This window comes from Lissotriton vulgaris, chromosome 2_1 (assembly GCF_964263255.1).
Source record: "Lissotriton vulgaris chromosome 2_1, aLisVul1.2, whole genome shotgun sequence".
Taxonomy (NCBI): Eukaryota; Metazoa; Chordata; class Amphibia; order Caudata; family Salamandridae; genus Lissotriton; species Lissotriton vulgaris.
The window spans coordinates 254,903,150-254,922,252 of record NC_141687.1 but is presented as its reverse complement, the minus strand read 5'-3'; the positions used below and the strand labels follow the sequence as shown (position 1 = coordinate 254,922,252).

Below are 19,103 nucleotides of genomic sequence, written 5' to 3'. Positions count from 1 at the left end.
CAGATTTACAACTTTCAGGAATTCTTAAGTTTACAGAAGTGCGCCTGGAACCTGTACTCATAGCAAACGTTTGTGAACTACATTTTTGCATGAGTAAATTTACATGTACAAAAATATGGTGAGTAACAGCAAATTCCCTTTCCTTACGCATCTTTCCCCCCACTCTGGATAAAGTTTTACACCTGCCTTTATCAGAAGTAAATTCAAACAATTTTCAGTGTCTGAAGCGACGGGAGAAAAGTTGGTGGATGTGCAAAAGGTCACAAGGGATTCCAACCCTGAAATTACTGCATGCCGCCCATTTACAGCCCGCGTAGTATGTAAAGTTGCAGAAAGGTGGCCATATCAGAGCCTTGCTAACATTCAGATCCTTGAATAATCAAAGAGGTTGTCAGAATGAGGACATAATGAAAACACAGCCATAACTTTTCACCTAGTGGCTCCCAAGGGAACAAGCTGGCTTTTAAAAAGGACAAGTAGATATCTGAAGCATCATGTCCTAGGACAAGCAGATATTTTATACATTTCTACATCCATGTTTTTGAGTCCAAAAGGTCAAAAACCACAGTCTCTGTAATGACTTAGCATTGCAGTAAACTAGGTGCAGCAGAACAGTTCTGTATTTCCTCTTAAGATATGTGCTTAAAAGGACTTGTTGAGACCTTGGTACAAGGTAGGGGATTACTTAGTAGGGGAAGAGGATGACCCAAAAGGGATTAAGCTAAAGTTCTTAAGATAATTAGAGACAATGCATTAACATTAGATATACACACATTTATTCTGTTGCCATCTATATATTTAATTATCAATAACAATCATTTAAATTAAATAACATTACTATTAGGGAGCTATACGCCTGTTCACAGAGTACCTAACTGTGGTATTTTATTTATTCCGTTTTTATATAGAGTGAACTATGCCACAGGAGGCTTATCGAAGTACTTTACAATTTACAGCAAGTACAAATATAGATATCAGAATACTCCTGAAGGAGCAGTTGTAAGAAGAGAAATCACCATATTTTATAATACAGGAGATATAGAGATTTGAAGACAGAGGAAAAGAAAATACCATCAGACACACTGGGAAACAACAGCCATCAATAACTATTGCTAAAGTTGGACTTTAAGATCAATATTATTGAGTTGAGTTGTGTCGGAAAGACTCAACCAAAAAACAACTGCATTTGTGAAAATATTCTGGTGTATACCATTTATTGTCATTAAGAGAGTCATCAAAAGATATGCCCATCAGTTTTTTCAACAGAGAAGAGCTAATCCTGTTTTGAGACTTCTTTTGAACAAGATGTAAAATGTAAAACTCTGTGAGCTGGGAGGGCATTCCAGAAATAGTGATTATTTCTGAAAATGAACAGCTTCGGCTACTTTACTTTCAAAAGTGCAGTTTTCACTGCACAGTCATTTTTGCTTCTTAAATCTTGGTCATCAAAATGTTTTACATTTTGAGCAATACATGCCTAGGATTATATAGATGATGTAAGCAGTTTTGTAAGTGCAGTGGGCTTCTGAACAGCCATTGGAATAAAGCACTTACAGGAACATGCCACAACATGCACCGTGGAATGTAAAACAGCTTTAAAAGGTGCTAGAATCATTTTGGGACCTCCAGCATGGAGAGCATCATCATATTCTCAGCAACTAATGGTAAAATACTGTGCTACTACCTCAAGGCTAGAGCTGGATATAAATGATGCACTACAGTGATGTCAAGCACCCTTAACCATGACCATGATATGAGAGTCAAGATGTAGCATGGATACTAAGGTAAACCCAAGAGAGTCACAGTGGTAATAGCCACTGAAAAAGCCTCAAGGTTGATAACGGGTTAGACTAGTTGGTTGAAAGTTATTTTTTCCGGATTACAAGAGATCCAATGACTCAGCAAAACGCCACTCAAAGTTTCAAGAATTAAGGGACAAATTAAGACCCCTCAGGTACGACAAATAGAGCAGGAGTGGGTTTCGAAGGAGAGCGTTTCCAATCTTTACAAACTGGAATTGGTTTGTTGAATAGGAGTTGAACCACTTCAGTGATTTTGTCATTGCTGCAATATTGTGCTGCCAACGCCCATTCCTTTCTGCCAAGCACTGATAAACGGACTTCATCCCTAGCAACTAAACATCCTACCTATTGTCTGCCAAATAAAAGAAACCTGCTTGACCAAGTATTCGGTGGCTGCTGTAGTTGCCACATTGCTACTTAACAGATTCATAACACAGAGGGGTACAGAAACAAAAGCAGGCATCATTTATAATTAAGAAAATACCTTGGGCTTCACACTGCTTAAGAGTCGTAACTTCTGCTTTTGCTCTTCAAATTGGCGCCGTTTTCTATCCTCCTCCAACATTTTTTGCTGCTGTTCAAATCGTTTCCTAAAGTAGAAGACAATATACAAAATTAAAATAATCACATCGTCATTCATTAGTTTTGTATGTATGTGTACTGACTGCCGTGAACAGCTAGCAAAAATTAAGAAAAATGTATTTGACACTGCCTGACCAATGGCATGCGAATGCTCAGGAACAAGTTTTTGAGCCTCTTCAATTGGCTAAAACTGAAATAAGCTTGTCACATAGAACGAAAACTACAAGACAGAGCACGATTCTACAATGCCATCTGCAGCATGGTACAGGGAGTGCCCTCTCCCATTTTGCCTTCAAAATAGCGATAACTATCCTATGCCAATCCTCACTGGCAATTAAACTGTAGTACCCTTTACACAATGAATATCTGTCAAGTGTTAACTAGCACATAGGGAACTAGTTTGAGGGGTTGTCCCCATCAATCATGACTTCATGAAAACTAAGTCAAAATTGAATACCCAAAAATATATTTTGGACAACCTCCAACAAGCCTATATGATGCAAATCTCTGTTTCCCCTCCAAATGGTGCCCAACAGCTGTCCAATTGGTCTTTCCAAGTGAAAAATTGAGTCCACTGAAAGCACAGTTCCGAATATACTATGCCCTATGCCAATCTTTTCAAGATTGGAGCAACAGTTGCTAAACCTCTTTTTGATTTCACAACAAATGTCGGTCATTGATCACAAATGTAATGGTCTACTGACACTTCAATATTAGGTTTTTCAAACCAACCTAAAGTTACTCATTCTATTCACCTCAGAAGGGATGATCGCAGCTGTGGGCATTCAGCTTAACAACCTAACTTGGTACTTAATGAGTCTAGATACTCGGAGGGATAGTTACAATTTTTTGGACTGCTTGTTGAACATCATGAAATTTCGATAATTTAAGAATGCAGTGGTTTCCATTCCATTAGTACCATACCACGTAGACAATTTCCCCAGATATTCTGAGCACGTATAAATTCCTTCCCATACTCTAAACTATTTAAAGCCTTACTGCAGGCACGATTCTCTTACAAACGTTAAAAATAACATACATCAGTAAAACACACATTCATCTCATAGGACATATTGTTCATGAATAAGGGATATTTACTGTTACCCAACCTTAAGATATAGCTTTGAAAGTGTCAATCCCATCCAAAATCAGAAAATGAACAAAACAAACTGTGCTTTCCTAATTTCAAAAGGGAACCAGACCTCTTCTGCAGGAAGTTGAAACATGTCTCCTATGCTTCAGTCCTTCCACTTCATACTTCGTGTGATAAGGAGTCACCCACGTTCCCTATAAATAAAGCGATTCCTATCTGCCTATCCAGCTGCTATTTCTTAAGTCTTTATTTATCCAGAGGCTTCAGTGAGATAATGTAGTTTCTCCAGGAGTCATACCCCATATTGTATCAGATGAAGTGTGAAGGCCAAGCATAATTTCCTAGGCTGAGATATATTTTTGGTTAGCGTTCACCATTTCCAATGGCACTTTCACATAATTATACGCATGAGAACGCATAGTTGGACGGTCCAAGATGGAGGCTGTTGAAGCGGGAGATTTTGTCTTTTAGAAATCAGCCTCAACCTGTGCGTGTATTTACACTGCTTTTTAACCAAACTTTTCAGATCCGAAGACTAATATATATTGGTTGTGTATTTCTTACTTCCTGGTTTGTGTTTTGATAAGTGGCTGCATATTTGCATGTTGGGTAGGGACACCATATTACAAAAAAAATATATTACTCAAACTGCAGGACTCCAGTTTACTGTATTGTTCTATTTAAAAAGTTGTTCCTCCTCTGCTACACAGGAAAGCACAATCACTTCAAACAGCTGCCCAACAACAGTATGTTCTTCAACTAAACTGTTGCCTATTAGTATATATTTTCTTGTATTTCACTATTAGTTTATCATGCTGCAGTACATTTATGTAGAACCCATTAGAGGTCAGTCATGTTTTTATTTGCACAGGGTTAAAACAAGTAAACTCTTGGAGTGAATAAAAAAAAAACAAATACAGGTTCTTAGAAATCGGGTTAAATAATAACTGTTCTTGCAAGCATGGATTTGCTTATCAGAAACTAGTTGAACTATTTCAAAGAGAAATAGTTTAGTAAACTTAGTTCGACGCTGGTCGGATCAGTTCTTGGTTTTGTACGATGCATGACATTCTATTTATAATTGATTGAAATATCGGTCATGTGGCTCATACTTTGTGAGGGATTAAAAATAGCCAGCGAAATGTATCAAAAGTTACAAAATTGGGCACCTAGGATATAGAAGATATGCTGCACAAGATTAGAGGGGGGTTTCATAGTCACCAATAAGGTGAGGGGTGACTGGATTATACTCAAACTACCTACGTCCGAGGTTCTTAAGCTATGGTACAAGAACCCCTGAAGATCTGCTTCAGGTTTTACAAATTTAAATATCAAAATTAATATTCATAAAGTATATACAAATAAAAAGTTGTCAATTTGATAGCTTTCCCTATATTGGATTGAGAATAATACAAAAGTCTTCATTATTTGAGAATGCGTTTCTATATTTTTGTGTATTGTTGTGCAGTTAGAATCGTAGAAATTGATAAATCCAGGGGTTCCTGGTTTCCAATAGTAATCCAGTCAGGGTCCTAAGAAGTCAAAAGGTTAAGAACCACTGGGTTACACAAGGGGAAACTGATGTAAGAAGTGCAAGAGAAATGATGCAGCCAATAGAAAAGTAGTTGCACTGTACGCAACATCTGTGAGGTCTCTTTGATAATAGTGTTCCTACTTATTGACCACAAGCACTCGGATCGTAACACAAACACTAAAAAAGCAAACGCTATGAAGTGGAAGAGTACACACAGCAGGAGACCATGATTCAAACAAGGTTTATTGGTTTGCACACGAGCTATAAGAAGTTATGAAAGCCTGGACAGCCTTCCAGGATGGGGCGATAAAAAAGTTTTAAAAGACCAAGAAAAAACATATATGTGCATTAGTATGGGATGGGCAAGGGTAATGTAATCATGCATCTGTTGAACAGTCTCGCAGCAGATGCACTGGAGACAAACAAATAAGAGTTTTTGAAGACCCAGGAAAGACTCAGTGGAACATTACCAGAGAGTAAGAACTGTTAATGTGTAGATCATACAAACTGTATGTCAAGAGAAGGTAAAGCAAGGTCAAGCTGGAGAAGAGCTCAGATCCCATATCTAAATTCACAGATTTCCAAACTGGTAATTGTTTAGAAAAGCACATTTTCCATAACAAATATGCCTGATGTATTGCCATACACACAGCAAAGCGTGAACTAACATGAACTTTGTTTCTCAAACTGTTATTAAACTGAGAAAGAAACATTAGCAGCCAGGCAAATCAGGCAATGGCTACGAATAGGGAAAGGCACCCAAGCTGTAACTGCAACCAAGCACATGGACCTTATACCCATGAAACTGAACAATGACTTTTTTTAGATGATATTCAGCAACATTTGCTATGTACCAAACAGCTTCCCTTTATAACATAAATATGTAGGAAGGAGTAGTGATGTTGGTGTGGTGTACAAACAATCCCAGAAAATGATATTTTTACCCTACGCAAGCCCAACCACATTCAACAAAACTTCATAAATAGAAGATCCTGGACTCAATTTGAAAGAAACGGTCTGAAGAAAAAAAAACTATTTAGGGCGAGCTTCAATAAATTATTGGCAAATAGTACTTACTGTTGCTCTTCTGCAAACTGCTTCTGCATATCTTGGGAGTACTGAGGGGCTGGCTGGCGCATCCTCATGTAAGGACTCTGTCCCATGTAGGGCATGCCTGGAGCCTGCATGGATCCCATTTGCATGCCACCCTGTTAAAGAATGTTTTAATAGTGTAATATAGATCTGTGAAGCTTGTAAAACATTCTTTAAAAATTGTTTGGGTTTTATTTTAATACAAAATGTCCGCTTTTCAGAAACAATAATGGATAGAAGCAAAGGGCGTGAAAAATCACACCTGCCTACACGCCTGTACATCGGACCCTTTCAAAACTCACCATGCTACACTATATTGATGAAACATGCCTATTAAAACATGTGATTGCACATGTCATCATAAATGAGTCCCTGTCTGCCACTATTTAAATAGTCTATTAATAGTAGATACAGCAAAATTACTACAGCATGTTCATGAACGGTGCCAAAGCAAAAACATGTGAATGCTAAAAAAATGTAATCTGCACTTTGACATAATCAAAATAGTGTATTTAGCATCTATGAAACTGTATAGTCTACTGAAGCAAATGCCAAAACCTTTTAGACACTGAAGCAATGCATTTTTACAGATGCACATCATTGCAATTACTGGAATAATACACATTATTGAACAGTACATAGGGAGGATTTCGAAACAGCAGCACAAGATTAACGTTCACTCACTATGAAGCCAAATGAAATAGAATAGTGGAAGAGAGGCAGGGGATATCCTGTATTCGCCAACTTCCACGTGGCATTTAATGCCGAGCATACTCACTGCAGGATCATTAGTATTTTGGTGAATGGAATCAGACAGGGCTACCACAGAATTGTGGGTAAAGTGTGTCAAAAAAATGGTGCACCTATAGACAAGCAGACCAAAAGAAAGAAATGATGGATGTACCTGCATGGACATTGATCCTGGAGGCATCTGTGGTCCAAAGTTCATTTGCATCATGCCCTGCATGCCTGGGGACATTACCGACACCATTGGAAACCCTTGCTGCTGCTGTTGCATGGGCATCATACCTTGATTGAAAATATATAAAGATCAGTCAGCGCTTTAACATCTGATCCTCTAAATTGTTCATTGACCAATGAAAGCTGTGATAGATATACAAATGGGAACCAACTGCTTTAGACAATTTAGAGCATTCTGTTTTAAAGACAAAATGTGATGTGCTGTTAGCTAAAGGTAAAGGTATCAAGAGCTGTATATTGTGTTTGATGATAAGGGTTAGTGCAAGAGGTCTGTAAAGTGCAATGAGAGGAGGCCGAAGAAGATCGCATGATCAATGGAGAGAACCGGAGAATAACATGGTACTGAGATTACTGGAGGGCTTTCGGAAAAGGGCTGTTTACTGTAATCAGAGGGCAGAACAGGAAAGTGGCATAACCTTCTGAGGAATGGATGGGGTTGGAAGATGGTCTACAAATATGAAACAGGAGAGAGGATTTGACCTATGGTAAGTTTTTTTAAACCATTTTATAAAAACAAAGCAACACAAAATGAAAGAGGTATGTGGATTATAAAAACGTATGGCTCACAGAATCCGAGCAGAGTGAGGTCACTGTAAAGTGGATACTCATGTGTAGTAAACTGCCTTTATACTAATCACTGCTCTAATAAATCAGAAAACGTCTACATTAGTAACTAAAACGAGGTATTGCAGGGAGGAGCCACGCCAACGACCAAGATGGCCGCTTGAGCATCGGCTCCGCCGGCCGCCACATCCTGACTTGCCAACCGGCACATCATCCTGAGCTCAGTCCCTACCATCGAGTGGGGGACCGGCGCCTGAGCCACTGGTCGAAATTTCGAATGATTAGGGCGCTCCAATGACTCAACGGCATCGTCTGGAATTTTTGGGCACGCCACAGCGGCGAGTGGGACCGGAAGTGCGAGGTGGCACTCGTTCCACAGAAGTCGTGTCGCATTTGCGGGGCACCCGGGTTCCCCTCTCAAACTATCTCACAGTGCGCCCCTGCCGCTGCGGAGCAACCGGCAATTAATTGGCATTGATTGACTTTGCGATATTCAGGCCTAGCTCGGTTAGCGAAGTTGGGGCCCGTACAGAAACCGATAATGGCGGCGAGGGGGGGACCCCCGACAGGCTACCCCCAAAAACATCGAGGACTACCAGACCGGTCCAGTCCAACAGACTGGAAAAGTATAGTTTCTCCAAGGGTTCCCCGGTGGACGAGAAACGCGCCCAAGTGAGTGGCCAGGAGGGTGACTCCTCCGGGGCGGACCCTACACTGAAAGACTTGATGGCAGCGATTACCGGGATCCAGTCTTCCCTCGGTAAGATGGACTCCAAATTGGACACTGTAACTATCGAGGTTGGCTTAATCCGAGCTGACCTAACCAAAACCACGGAGAAGGTCAAGTTACTAGAGATCAAAATATCGAGTCTCACGGATGATGCTTCGGAACTCCAGCGGGAGGTGAGAGATCTGAAGAGGTCTCGGACTCAGTTTGCCCACAAGCTGGATGAATATGAGGGACGAGCGAGGCGCAATAACGTTCGCATTCTTGGCGTACCGGAGAGATCGGAGGGACAGGCCCCGGATCTGTTCTTGGAGGTTCTCATCCTGAAACATCTAAAACCCAAGGGACTCAGTAACTTTTTCACCGGGGAAAGAGCCCACAGAGTCCCTGGGGACGCCCGAAGACGGGGGCGCCTCCTCGTCCTACGATTGTCCGAATTTTGAACTTTCGAGACCGAGACACTATCCTGCAGGCAGCAAGATCCTCCGGACCTTTGGCATACGAGAACGCTTCTTTGCTCTTTTTCCCTGACTTTACCCAGGCAGTCCAGAAACAACGGCAGGGATTCATGGACATTAAAAGGCAGTTGCGCGCCTCGGAAATCAAGTACTCTATGCTGTTCCCTGCCCACCTCCGGATATAGAGCGACGGCAAAGCCTGTTTTTTTGATCATCCTGTTGCTGCAGCGGACTGGCTGGATCAAGCCCAAGGGCGGGGCACGGAGGGGGACACCCCGATGAGCAACGAGGAACAATGACCCCCCCCTTTTTTCTTTGAGCGTGTCAAGTGGACTATAGTGGCGGGGGCGCTGGTTTGATTGGGGCGATCTTTTTTTCCCCATTGACATTGCTAGCAATTTTTGTGGTTCCCTATGGTACACTATTGATAGGGTTTGTATGCGAGTTGGGACAGTGGAGGTTGGTGGCCTGTTGTAAGGTCCTCCTCAGTTTTCCAAGTTTAGATTCTGTAGTTAGGTTTGGGGAAGACAGGCACACTGCTAGTTGGGGATGTGCATATGTTGCATGCAGGGGTGCAGGGTGGGGGCGTCGGGTTGTGGGGTTTTTTGTTTGTTGACTTGTGTATTGTTTATGACCAATGTATGCAATGGATGTCACGTAATGCTTCAGGATTCTCGGGGGATGAGTATGGCTTCAGCTAGATTGGGCTTGGGTGTGTCCATTCTCGGTTGGAACGTGAATGGCTTGGGAGACAAGATGAAACGTGCCATGGTGGGGCAGTTGATCAGACGCTGGTCGCCTGATGTGGTCCTGCTCCAGGAGACACATCTTATGGGGAAGAGATGTATGGCGCTACATAGAGAAGGATATAAACTGGTGGCACATGCCGGTTTTACCGCGGGCTCCAGAGGGGTGGGGATCCTTGTAAAAAATTCCTTTCCGTTCACCATTCAAGCTACCTGGTCTGATAAATCGAGGCCGCTATGTCGGCATCTCGGGACTCTGGGAGTGCAGGACCATCACGTTCCTTTCTGTATATGTTCCCCCCCGCACTGCAGACAGACACCTTTCGCGACCTGAGCAGCTTACTTTTGTCGCTGCCCATTGGTTTCATGGTAATAGGGGGTGATTTTAATGCTGTCATGGATGGGGAGCTGGCTAGGTACCCCTCCTGTGTGTTACTGCCCTCAAGCAGATGGTTGTCGGATTTTGTTTCTGGAACGGGTATGGTTGATGGGTGGAGACTTCGACACCCCGGTGACTTGGAGTACACGCATGTGTCAGCAGGGCGCCACTCTTTTTCTAGAATCGACCATGTGTTAGTGCCTGCGTCGCAGGCGATGTTTGTTCAGGGAGTACGTCACCTGGCTAGAGGTGTGTCTGATCACTCGCCGATTTGGCTACAACTGGAAGTCGGACCAAGTAATGTGGCTAGGGTCGCCCCGATTAGCGCCTGGCGATTGAGAGACCCAACTACCCAAAGAGAGCTAGTGCGTACCACCGATTGCTACTTCCGAGAAAAGCGGGGACGGTTGACTAATTGCTCATTCTGGGAGGCCTACAAAACTGTAGTTAGGGGGGAGGCTCTCTCCCTAATCTCTGGGCAGAAAAAGAAGAGCAGGGCGGAAATCGACAGGATTGAGGAGGAGCTATCGGCCTTGGAAAGGGAGGTCTCCACTACAGGGGATCCGGGGGATATACACCGCCTCGGTCTCCTTCCAGACGAGTATAAACTACTGGTGTGCGATGGGGCGAGAGAACAGCACGCTAACACCCAAAGTAGAATTTATGAACACGGCAATACGGCCGGGAAACTGATTGCATGGCAGGAGAAGGGTGACTGGGGATCACGTCTAGTGCCGGAGCTGCAGATCGCGGGCTCGGGGGTCACTACGGATCCACAGCTCATAGTGGATGAGTTTGCCCGTTATTATGAGGAGGTCTATACCTTGGCGGGGTTGTACACGGTGGAAGAGAATGCAGAAGTCATTCAAGACATTCCAATGCCCGTCTTGTCGGCCGAGAAAAGGGAATTTTTGGATTCTGTCATAACTAATGACAAGGTCGCGATGGCTATCCGGTGGGCTCACTCCGGGAAAGCCTCGGGCCCGAATGGTATTCCCACTGAACTCTATAAACTTCACGCTGACCGTCTGGCTCCGTTCCTGAATGATATGTATCTTGAGAGTAGGAAAAACGGTGTACTCCCTTATGACTAACGCATCGCTAATATTATTGTGATCTATAAAGATGGCACGCCCCGGTCGGATTGCGCCTCCTATCGTCCAATCTCCCTCTTAAACGCAGAGCCTAAGGTCCTGGCCAATCTGCTTGCTAATAGGTTGGTGAAGGTCATCTCTGAGCTGGTGCACCCGGACCAGTCCGGCTTCATGCCGCGCCGTAACACCGCTCTTAATCTTCGTAGACTCCATGGAGTGGTGGCGGGTGCCGATCGCATCTATGAACCAGCAGTGCTTTTGTCGCTGGACGCCACAATGGCGTTCGACAGAGTGGAATGGTCTTATCTCTTTGCAGTGTTGGAGAAGCTCTGTTTTGGGCCGGAGTTTATACGATGGATCCGTCTCCTATACTCGGCTCCACTGGCCCGGGTTGTGGTGAACAACCACAAGTCCCTTGATTTTCAACTAGGGAGGGGCACCCATCAGGGAGATCCCCTCTTGCCAATCTTGTTTGCCCTGGCCTTGGAGCCACTTGAGGCTTGGGTACGTTGGGACAGATCAATTAAAGGGTTGCGTTGGACTCCGGATTGGGAGGACAACATTTCGTTCTATGCTGACGATGTCCTTAAGTACTTGACCTCCCCCCGGCAGTCCTTAATAGTTTTTTTGGATATCTTAGCGATCTACGGGAGATATTCCGGTTTTGCCATTAATTGGAAGAAGTCGGTCCTTTTTGTGTTAAGCGGTGACCCCCCTTGAGTGCCAGAGAATTGTCCGGTAAAAGTAGAACTGGTAGGTTTCCGCTACCTTGGAGTTCACATCTCTCGGGTTTCTAAGGTAAGCTTCGAGGCTAATTTGCCCCCCCCCCCCTTGGCCAGACTCCGCCGGGATATCGCAAAATGGAAGGAGCTGCCACTTTCCCTATTAGGTCGGCGGTTCTGTTTAAAATGATGGCGCTGCCACTGTTTTTATACTCTTTGCAGAACTTTTTCGATCCCGTGCCCCCCTCTTATTTCAACGAGATAGAATCTTTGCAGTGACAGCTCCTCTGGGCTGGGAAGCCGCGGATCGCATTATCCAAACTGATGTTACCCTGGTATGACTGTGGGATCGGACTGCCCAACATTAGGAAATATTACTGGGCCTCTCAGTTGGCCCCTATCAATCATGCGATCTATGGCTCCCCAGCTGACCAATGGTTTGCCATGGATCGTGGCCAGCTGCCGGGGGCTGTGTACACCTGGATTTTGTATGCTAGGCGAGGCAGGTTCTCTCTGCTGGGTCCGACGTCTGCTTCGGCGCGGGTGTTGCATGAGGCCAACCGTGCTCTCAAGTGTGAGGGTGTCTTAACAATGGCCACGCCATTGTGGAACTCGGAAGCTTTGGGCAGCCTGTGGAAGTCGAAGGGTTTCAATCGCTGGGACCCGATTTTTATCTCGCAGGTCCGAGATATGTGGGACAAGAACGGATTGTTGACTTTTGAGGAATTGCAGGCCATACACCAACTGAATGAGAGCGAGCGATACCGCTATTTGCAAATTAAGCATGCACTGGCGGCGGCTAACCCTCGCGAAGTGAAGCCGCCGGTGGCCTCTTCGCTGGAGGATCGAATCCTGGATGGGTTTCTTCCCACCAAGGCGACTTCTCTGGTTTACAAGAAATTGGTCAATCACACTGAAGATCCCCTGGTGAAAATCCGGGAACAATGGACTGCAGATGGTTTGGTTTTGGATGATGAGGAATGGACGGGGGAAGCTGTGTCATCCTCGCGGGAAGTGGCGATTTCCATGAGACTTCGGTTGGTGCAGCTTAGGATCCTTCACCGGTCCTACACCATGGGCCCAGGGTTGTGTCGCATGGGGCTCGCCTCAAATGCAGACTGTCGGAGGGGTTGTGGCGTGACTGGTACCTTTATGCATATTTTGTGGGAGTGCCCAGAGATTCATAATTATTGGACCAAAATCCATGAGAAAATGAGTGAGGTGTGGGGAGTACAGATTGCACCCGAGGCACGCCGATGTCTACTCAATGTATGGGAGCCTTCCGACCTCATGAGTCTTCCGACCTCATGAGTCTTGGTAAGCTTTGGGTCACTCTCGCCTGCATGATTGCTAAGCGAAATATTGCGCAACTATGGGGCGCTAGCCGAACTCCTCAGATTGGGAAGTGGATGGAAGACCTTGATTGGTGTATGTTTCGTGAGAAAGCAGTCTATGTGGCCAAGGGGAGGCCCCGTAAATGGGGGAAGACATGGGAGGTTTGGAATGCTTACCGAGGGGATATCTGTACACCGCCAGAAATAGATCCAATTTGTGAGGACATTGAGGCACCATGAGCCCATTTTCACACTCCTTCATGATTCTGTAACGCTGGAACTTACATTCGCCGAAATTGACTTGCAGACGTCCAAGGCATGATGGTCTTAATATTTGGATTTGTTATTTATGTTTAATAAAAACTTTTTTTTTTTTTTTTTTAATTGAGGTATTGCAGCCAAATGTCAGACCTATAAAGAAACACGTATGTCTACCCATACAAAACATCCACCTAAAAATCCTTCCATGGCAATCATATCTTCTCTTATTTCCACAGGCATCCCCGGGACCTCATCAATGTATTTTTCCAGGTCATGAACCCAATCTCCACTTCTCCACTACTCATGTGCTGCATCTCAGCCAGTTACCATCAAACCAAATTATATACACTCCATTTACATGTTGAGACCACAGTCATCCTTAGTACCAAGAAAAGCTAGTGCTAGGTCTTCTCTGGGAGTGATGGTGGCACTATGTCCACAGTTGACAAAGGTGAAAAAGACTGTTCAGAGTTCAATAGATAGATTATGAGATTATCAGAAGATGGTGCAGAAGAAAGGCTTCTAATTAAGAAAGGGAGAGAGACAGCTGGAGTAGAAGGTAGACATGAGATAACGACTGCCATTGGATTTAATGTAAGTAATGAAAAAAGGGATGCATATTGTGGTCAATGGAATCAAATTGAGCTCTTGTAATTTTCCTTTAGGATATATTTTCTATGACCCAAAGAGCACACGCAATCACTATGCCATGTTCACGGACTTTACAGTGGGCAGTTGTATGAGATATACGTGTTCATTACCTCTTGATCCTTTCCTTTTCCCCCTGTCCCCTGTGATAGTGGAACATTCCATTCCCATTCTCCTTCTGTTGACAGTTTCAACTGTCACTTTGACTTCAGGTTATGTTGAAGAAACCTAATAAAAACTTCGGTCATCAACTCGTGCTGCCTTGGGCATATTTTCAACACTCTTCTGACTAAGAGAGGTAGAGAGACAGCTGGAGTAGGAGAAGGGAGACATCGGATAACGACGGTCATTGGATTTAATACAAGTGATGGGTAAAGGGCTGCATATTGTGGTCAACTGAATCAATGTGAGCAAAGGTGCCCAATGAGATCAAATGAGAGACTGGGAAATAAGGGCTGTTCTCTTGGATTAACAGAAGAGATGTGAGAAGACAATGCCTGCAATTAGCAGGCCGCAAAAGTTGCCCTTGTAAAATGCTGGTAACCTCCCCTCTTCAACACATAGAATGCTTGTCTAAAGCTACAACAAGAACTGTCTCATTTTTAACTGCAACGACTGTCCAAAACAAAGTTACATTTATTTACTATTCTCACCTCTGGCCAGTAAAAAGAAACAAATGACAGATTGCCTTACTGAAAATACCTTCTAGTTCAGCACAATAACCTATTAACAACTGTATTTTTGCCCTCAAGAACATTACTCAAATGCTAATCACTGGTTTGTCTCGGAGCCTCTTGTCAACAATTGCAAAGTACTAATCTGCAAATGAAACCAAAGGCATGCCACGAAAGAAAATTGCTGAGACACTGAGTTAGGTCAGTATGTGCAACTAAGCTAGGAGTTTGGGTCATGTCTCCATAGCATTTCTACATGCCCACTGAAAACCAGCAAACTATTTAGACTTTTCTAGCTCTATAGCATGTTGTTGAACTTCACAACTTAAATTATGGAAGAAAGAAAGCAGTGAACATCTGCTGTCCCATCAGGTCAATCAATCCAAGCACATAAGAACGTAGCGTAGATCTAAAGTGGCTACGTCAGACCATAAGGAACTGTAAATATCATGCAACACAAACATTACAAAGTAGTAACCATTTTGCTTGTTTGCGTTCCCCAGTATGAATCCACATAGTTTTATGGTTTGTTATCTAGTAACTACAAACGAAATTAAGTGTAAATTATCACTTAGGAGATAAACTCGAATTGACTTACTTTTTGATAAATTCCTCTGCACACCATAACTCTGGATTACTGTCTGCACAAAATAGTAGTAGGCTGATAAACTAAACAGCCACAAGCCCTCTAGGATAAGCTTATAGAGAGTTCATGTAGAATTGTGATAAATACACCTATTTATATAGCGATAGTATTCTTGGCTGTAGAATGTTTGTGTTCTTTTATATGAAAAAAGTTTCAATTAGAATATGATTTTGGTCATTTATTTTTTTATTTACAATAATATTGTTGTTTTTACAAAGAACAAGCACCAGCAATACGACATTATATAGTACTAATAGTGTTGCGAGACACTTAAAAGAACAACAAAACATTGCTTTTAGCCACACCTTGCAGCAGTAAATACAAACGTCATGTATAGAGTTCAAGCTACACCACTGCACCCAGCCATTTGCTCCATACCCTCCGGTATTTCTTAGGACACCCCCATGCCTCATACATGGGGTTTTCTTGTGCCGCGAACCAATCCACCCCCCCCCCCCCCCCCCTTGCCATTTCTCAGAACTTGGTGGTGTGGGAAGATTCCAGGAGGCGGCTATGTCCGCTTGGCCACAACCATGGCTGTGCTGTAGAGTAATTTCTCATTTCTGGACCCGTGTAGTCCTTCTGTAATCCCGAGAAGGGAGTGACGTGGATCGTGTGAAACCTCCTACCCCAGGACCTCGATCAGTTCGCTTTCGATCTCACTCCAGAACGGAGCTAGTTGGGGGCACGCCCACACCATGTGGAAGAAGTCGGCCAGGTCTTGACCGCATCTCACACATGAGGCGGATGGGGAGATGCCGGCTCGATGTAGGTGCTTTGGGGTTAAGTAAGCCGTATGCAAATAGTATAATTGGATTGACATGAGGGCATCCCGCCAGTCCTCCTCGCCAAAGGACCTACCCACTCTTCCCATTGGTCCCCGAGTCAGTCTAGTGAGGTCGGGGTGCTGTTGATCAGTGTCCGGTAGATGCGGGAAATACCTCCCTACCCCAAGTCGCATAGCATTGTCTGTGCTTCGGGGGGGGGGGGACTGTATTCAGGGATCCTGGTATCATCCGGTATGTGTGCGTGGAGAGTGTGTCTCAGTTGTAGATATTTGTAAAATTGTGAGGTGTGCAGGGAATATCTGGACTGAAGGTCTTTAAAAGAGCGCATATGGCTGCTTGCCCACACATCACCAAGCTGAGAGATCCCTATTAGATCCCATGCTCAAAACCCCTGTAACCCACTGACCTCCCCGAGCCATATACCATGCCATAGAGGCATATGTTGGGTGAATTTGTGTGTCTACTGGGTATGTCTTAGAGCAGCCCGCCAGACTAAGAGCGCGGAGCGTGTGGCGTCAGGCAAGGTGGATGGGATGGATTCCCCGTACAGTAAGGATTGGATTCTGGGCAGGCCGAGCTCACTTAATTCAAGCGCATAGGCCGGGTCAGACAAGCCTCCATTGAACCAGTCATGTATAATCAGCAGACGAGTTGCCAGGTAGTATAGGTATAAGTGTGTCATCCCCATGCCCCCATTGAATGATGGAATCTGACAAGTGTTTAACGCCAACCGGGCCTTACCTTCCCCCCCCCCCCCCCCCCCTCCCCCGAGGAATTTAGTAGCCATAGTGTCCATCTCCAGAAACCATGCCCGTGGGAAACAGAAGGGGGTGTTGGAGGACATAAAGAAACCTGGGAAGGATCATCATTTTAAACCAGGCGACCCTCCCCAAGGGGTTCAGGGGTAGTTTCTGCCATCCATGGAGATCCGCCTTAGCTTCTTTCACGAGCGGGGTGACATTGAGGAACCATCCCAGTTCTGGGAGGAGAGCAACCCAGATCCCAAGATATTTAAAAGACTGACGCTGAAGCAGTATCATGGACTGTCAGTCGTAGCACTCTCTGGAGAGATGGAGTGGGACCAGGACTGACTTATTAGAATTCATTCAAGTGATGATTGCAGCTCCTATAGGCCGATCTCATTGATAAATGTGGAGATGAAGATATTAGCGAAAGTCTTGACGAATAGACTGGCAACAGTTATTACCTCCTTAGTCCCAGTCTGGCTTTATGCAAAGGCGTAACAACTTGCGACGGGTACACAACGTCATGGCTAGACGACAAAAAAAAAAAAAAAAAAAGTGTAAGACGCGGCGATATTGTCTCTTGACGCCTCTATGGCGTTCGACTCTATAAAATGGCCATATTTATTCTAGGTGTTGCAAAGGGCATGGCTAGGCCCCAAATTTGTGGCTTGGGTGCGCCTCTTGTATACAGGAGTATTAGGACAAGTGAGAGTGAACTGTTTTACCTTATCGGATGTTCGAGCTCCGTAGGGGTACGAAGCAAGGTTGCCCGTTCTTCCCGCTGATTTTTTCCCTCATACTGGAGCCACTCGCGCCCTGGATAGGTAGAGACATGATGGTACGTGGCATGCACTGGGCAAACGATGTGTTAGACCGCATATCGCTCTATGCGGATGATATCCTTCTTTATTTGGCATCCCCATATAGATCGATCAGTGTTGTCTTCAACATATTCACAAACTTTGGTAAATACTCTAGGTTTGCAATAAACTGGCACAAATCAGTCCTCTTCATGCTGAAGGGAGAGGTGTCCCAGCACAGTGTATGATAACGGTAGCCACTGACCGTTTTCGATATTTGGGGATCTTTGTTACCTCGGACCCAACCTGTTTTTACGACCCAAATTTGGCTCCGCCTCTGGCTAGATGGCATGCGGATGTTAAGCATTGGAGGACCCAGTCCCTGTCCCTGACACTAGTGGGGAAGGCAGCGTTTAAGATGCTGACCCTTCCGCGCTTCCTCTATGTTCCACAACTGCCCCTACAAGGTCCCAGATTCATATTTCAGAGCGGCTGAGGGTGAGATCACCACACTGCTTTGGGACGGGAAAGCCCCTAGGATCGCTAGGCAAAAACTGACAAAAGGTTGGTATGATGGGGGCATAGCCCTCCCAGACCTGCAGCGTTATTACTGGGCGGCGCACCTGGTGACTGTCAACCATTGGATATATTACCCTCTAGATGATCCAGCGTATGCCCTGGATAGATACCAGACTGACCGCTCGGGCTATTTGGGTGCCCTCTATACCACTGATAAGAAAAATAAAGGGAGGTTTTTTGGACCTACCAAATACACGCTGGATATTTGGCGTATAGTCACGTCTCGACTGGGTTGGACAGACTATCGTTGGCTACGCCACTCTGGTTTGCTCAGAAATTGAGGAGGCTAGGATATCAGCCCGGATTTGATAAATGGGACCTCCTTGGGCTGTCCACAGTGGGAGATCTGGTCAAAAAAGGGGCAATATTGACCTATAGTGAGCTTTAAGATAAATATCAATTGGCTCAGGGGGAAATTTACTGATACCTACAAATCAGACACGCGTTGCAGGCAGCCTTTGTCTTTTACGGACTTACCGGAATCTTCCCCACTGGAAGATCGCCTGCTTGATGGACCTCTCAGGTCAAAGGCGATTTCCTTAACCTATAAAAAATTGAGTAACAATCTTCCAGATAGCTTCCCAAGGCTCAGGGAGCACTGGCAATAAGACTTAGGCCCTATGGAAGACGAAAAATGGCAGTCAACACTGATGTCGCCACGCGAGGCGGCCATCACTCAGAGATTCTGCTTGATCCAACTTAGAATACTTCACCGCTCATACATAACTGGGACAGTTTTGGCAAAAATAGGGGCTAAACCTGACGATAGATGTAGAAGGGGTGTGGCCAGCAAGCCACATTCTATCACACCTTGTGGAGTTGCCCCAAGGTACGCCCCCTCTAGGAGGGAGCC

The 19,103-nt window shown here is 44.6% G+C and overlaps 1 protein-coding gene across 8 annotated transcripts in view; it reads right to left on the bottom strand.

Annotated features, from left to right (window-relative positions):
* Positions 1 to 19,103, bottom strand: part of SYNRG (synergin gamma) — a 515,412-nt gene that overhangs the window by 420,589 nt on the left and 75,720 nt on the right. For all 8 annotated transcript variants that reach the window (XM_086954875.1, XM_086954876.1, XM_086954879.1 and 5 more), the window contains 3 exons: positions 7,008 to 7,132; positions 6,089 to 6,219; positions 2,287 to 2,392 (listed from right to left, as the gene is read on the bottom strand). In XM_086954875.1, coding sequence (XP_086811001.1) covers positions 2,287 to 2,392; positions 6,089 to 6,219; positions 7,008 to 7,132 — 362 coding nt within the window. The remainder of the gene's footprint in view (positions 1 to 2,286; positions 2,393 to 6,088; positions 6,220 to 7,007; positions 7,133 to 19,103) is intronic.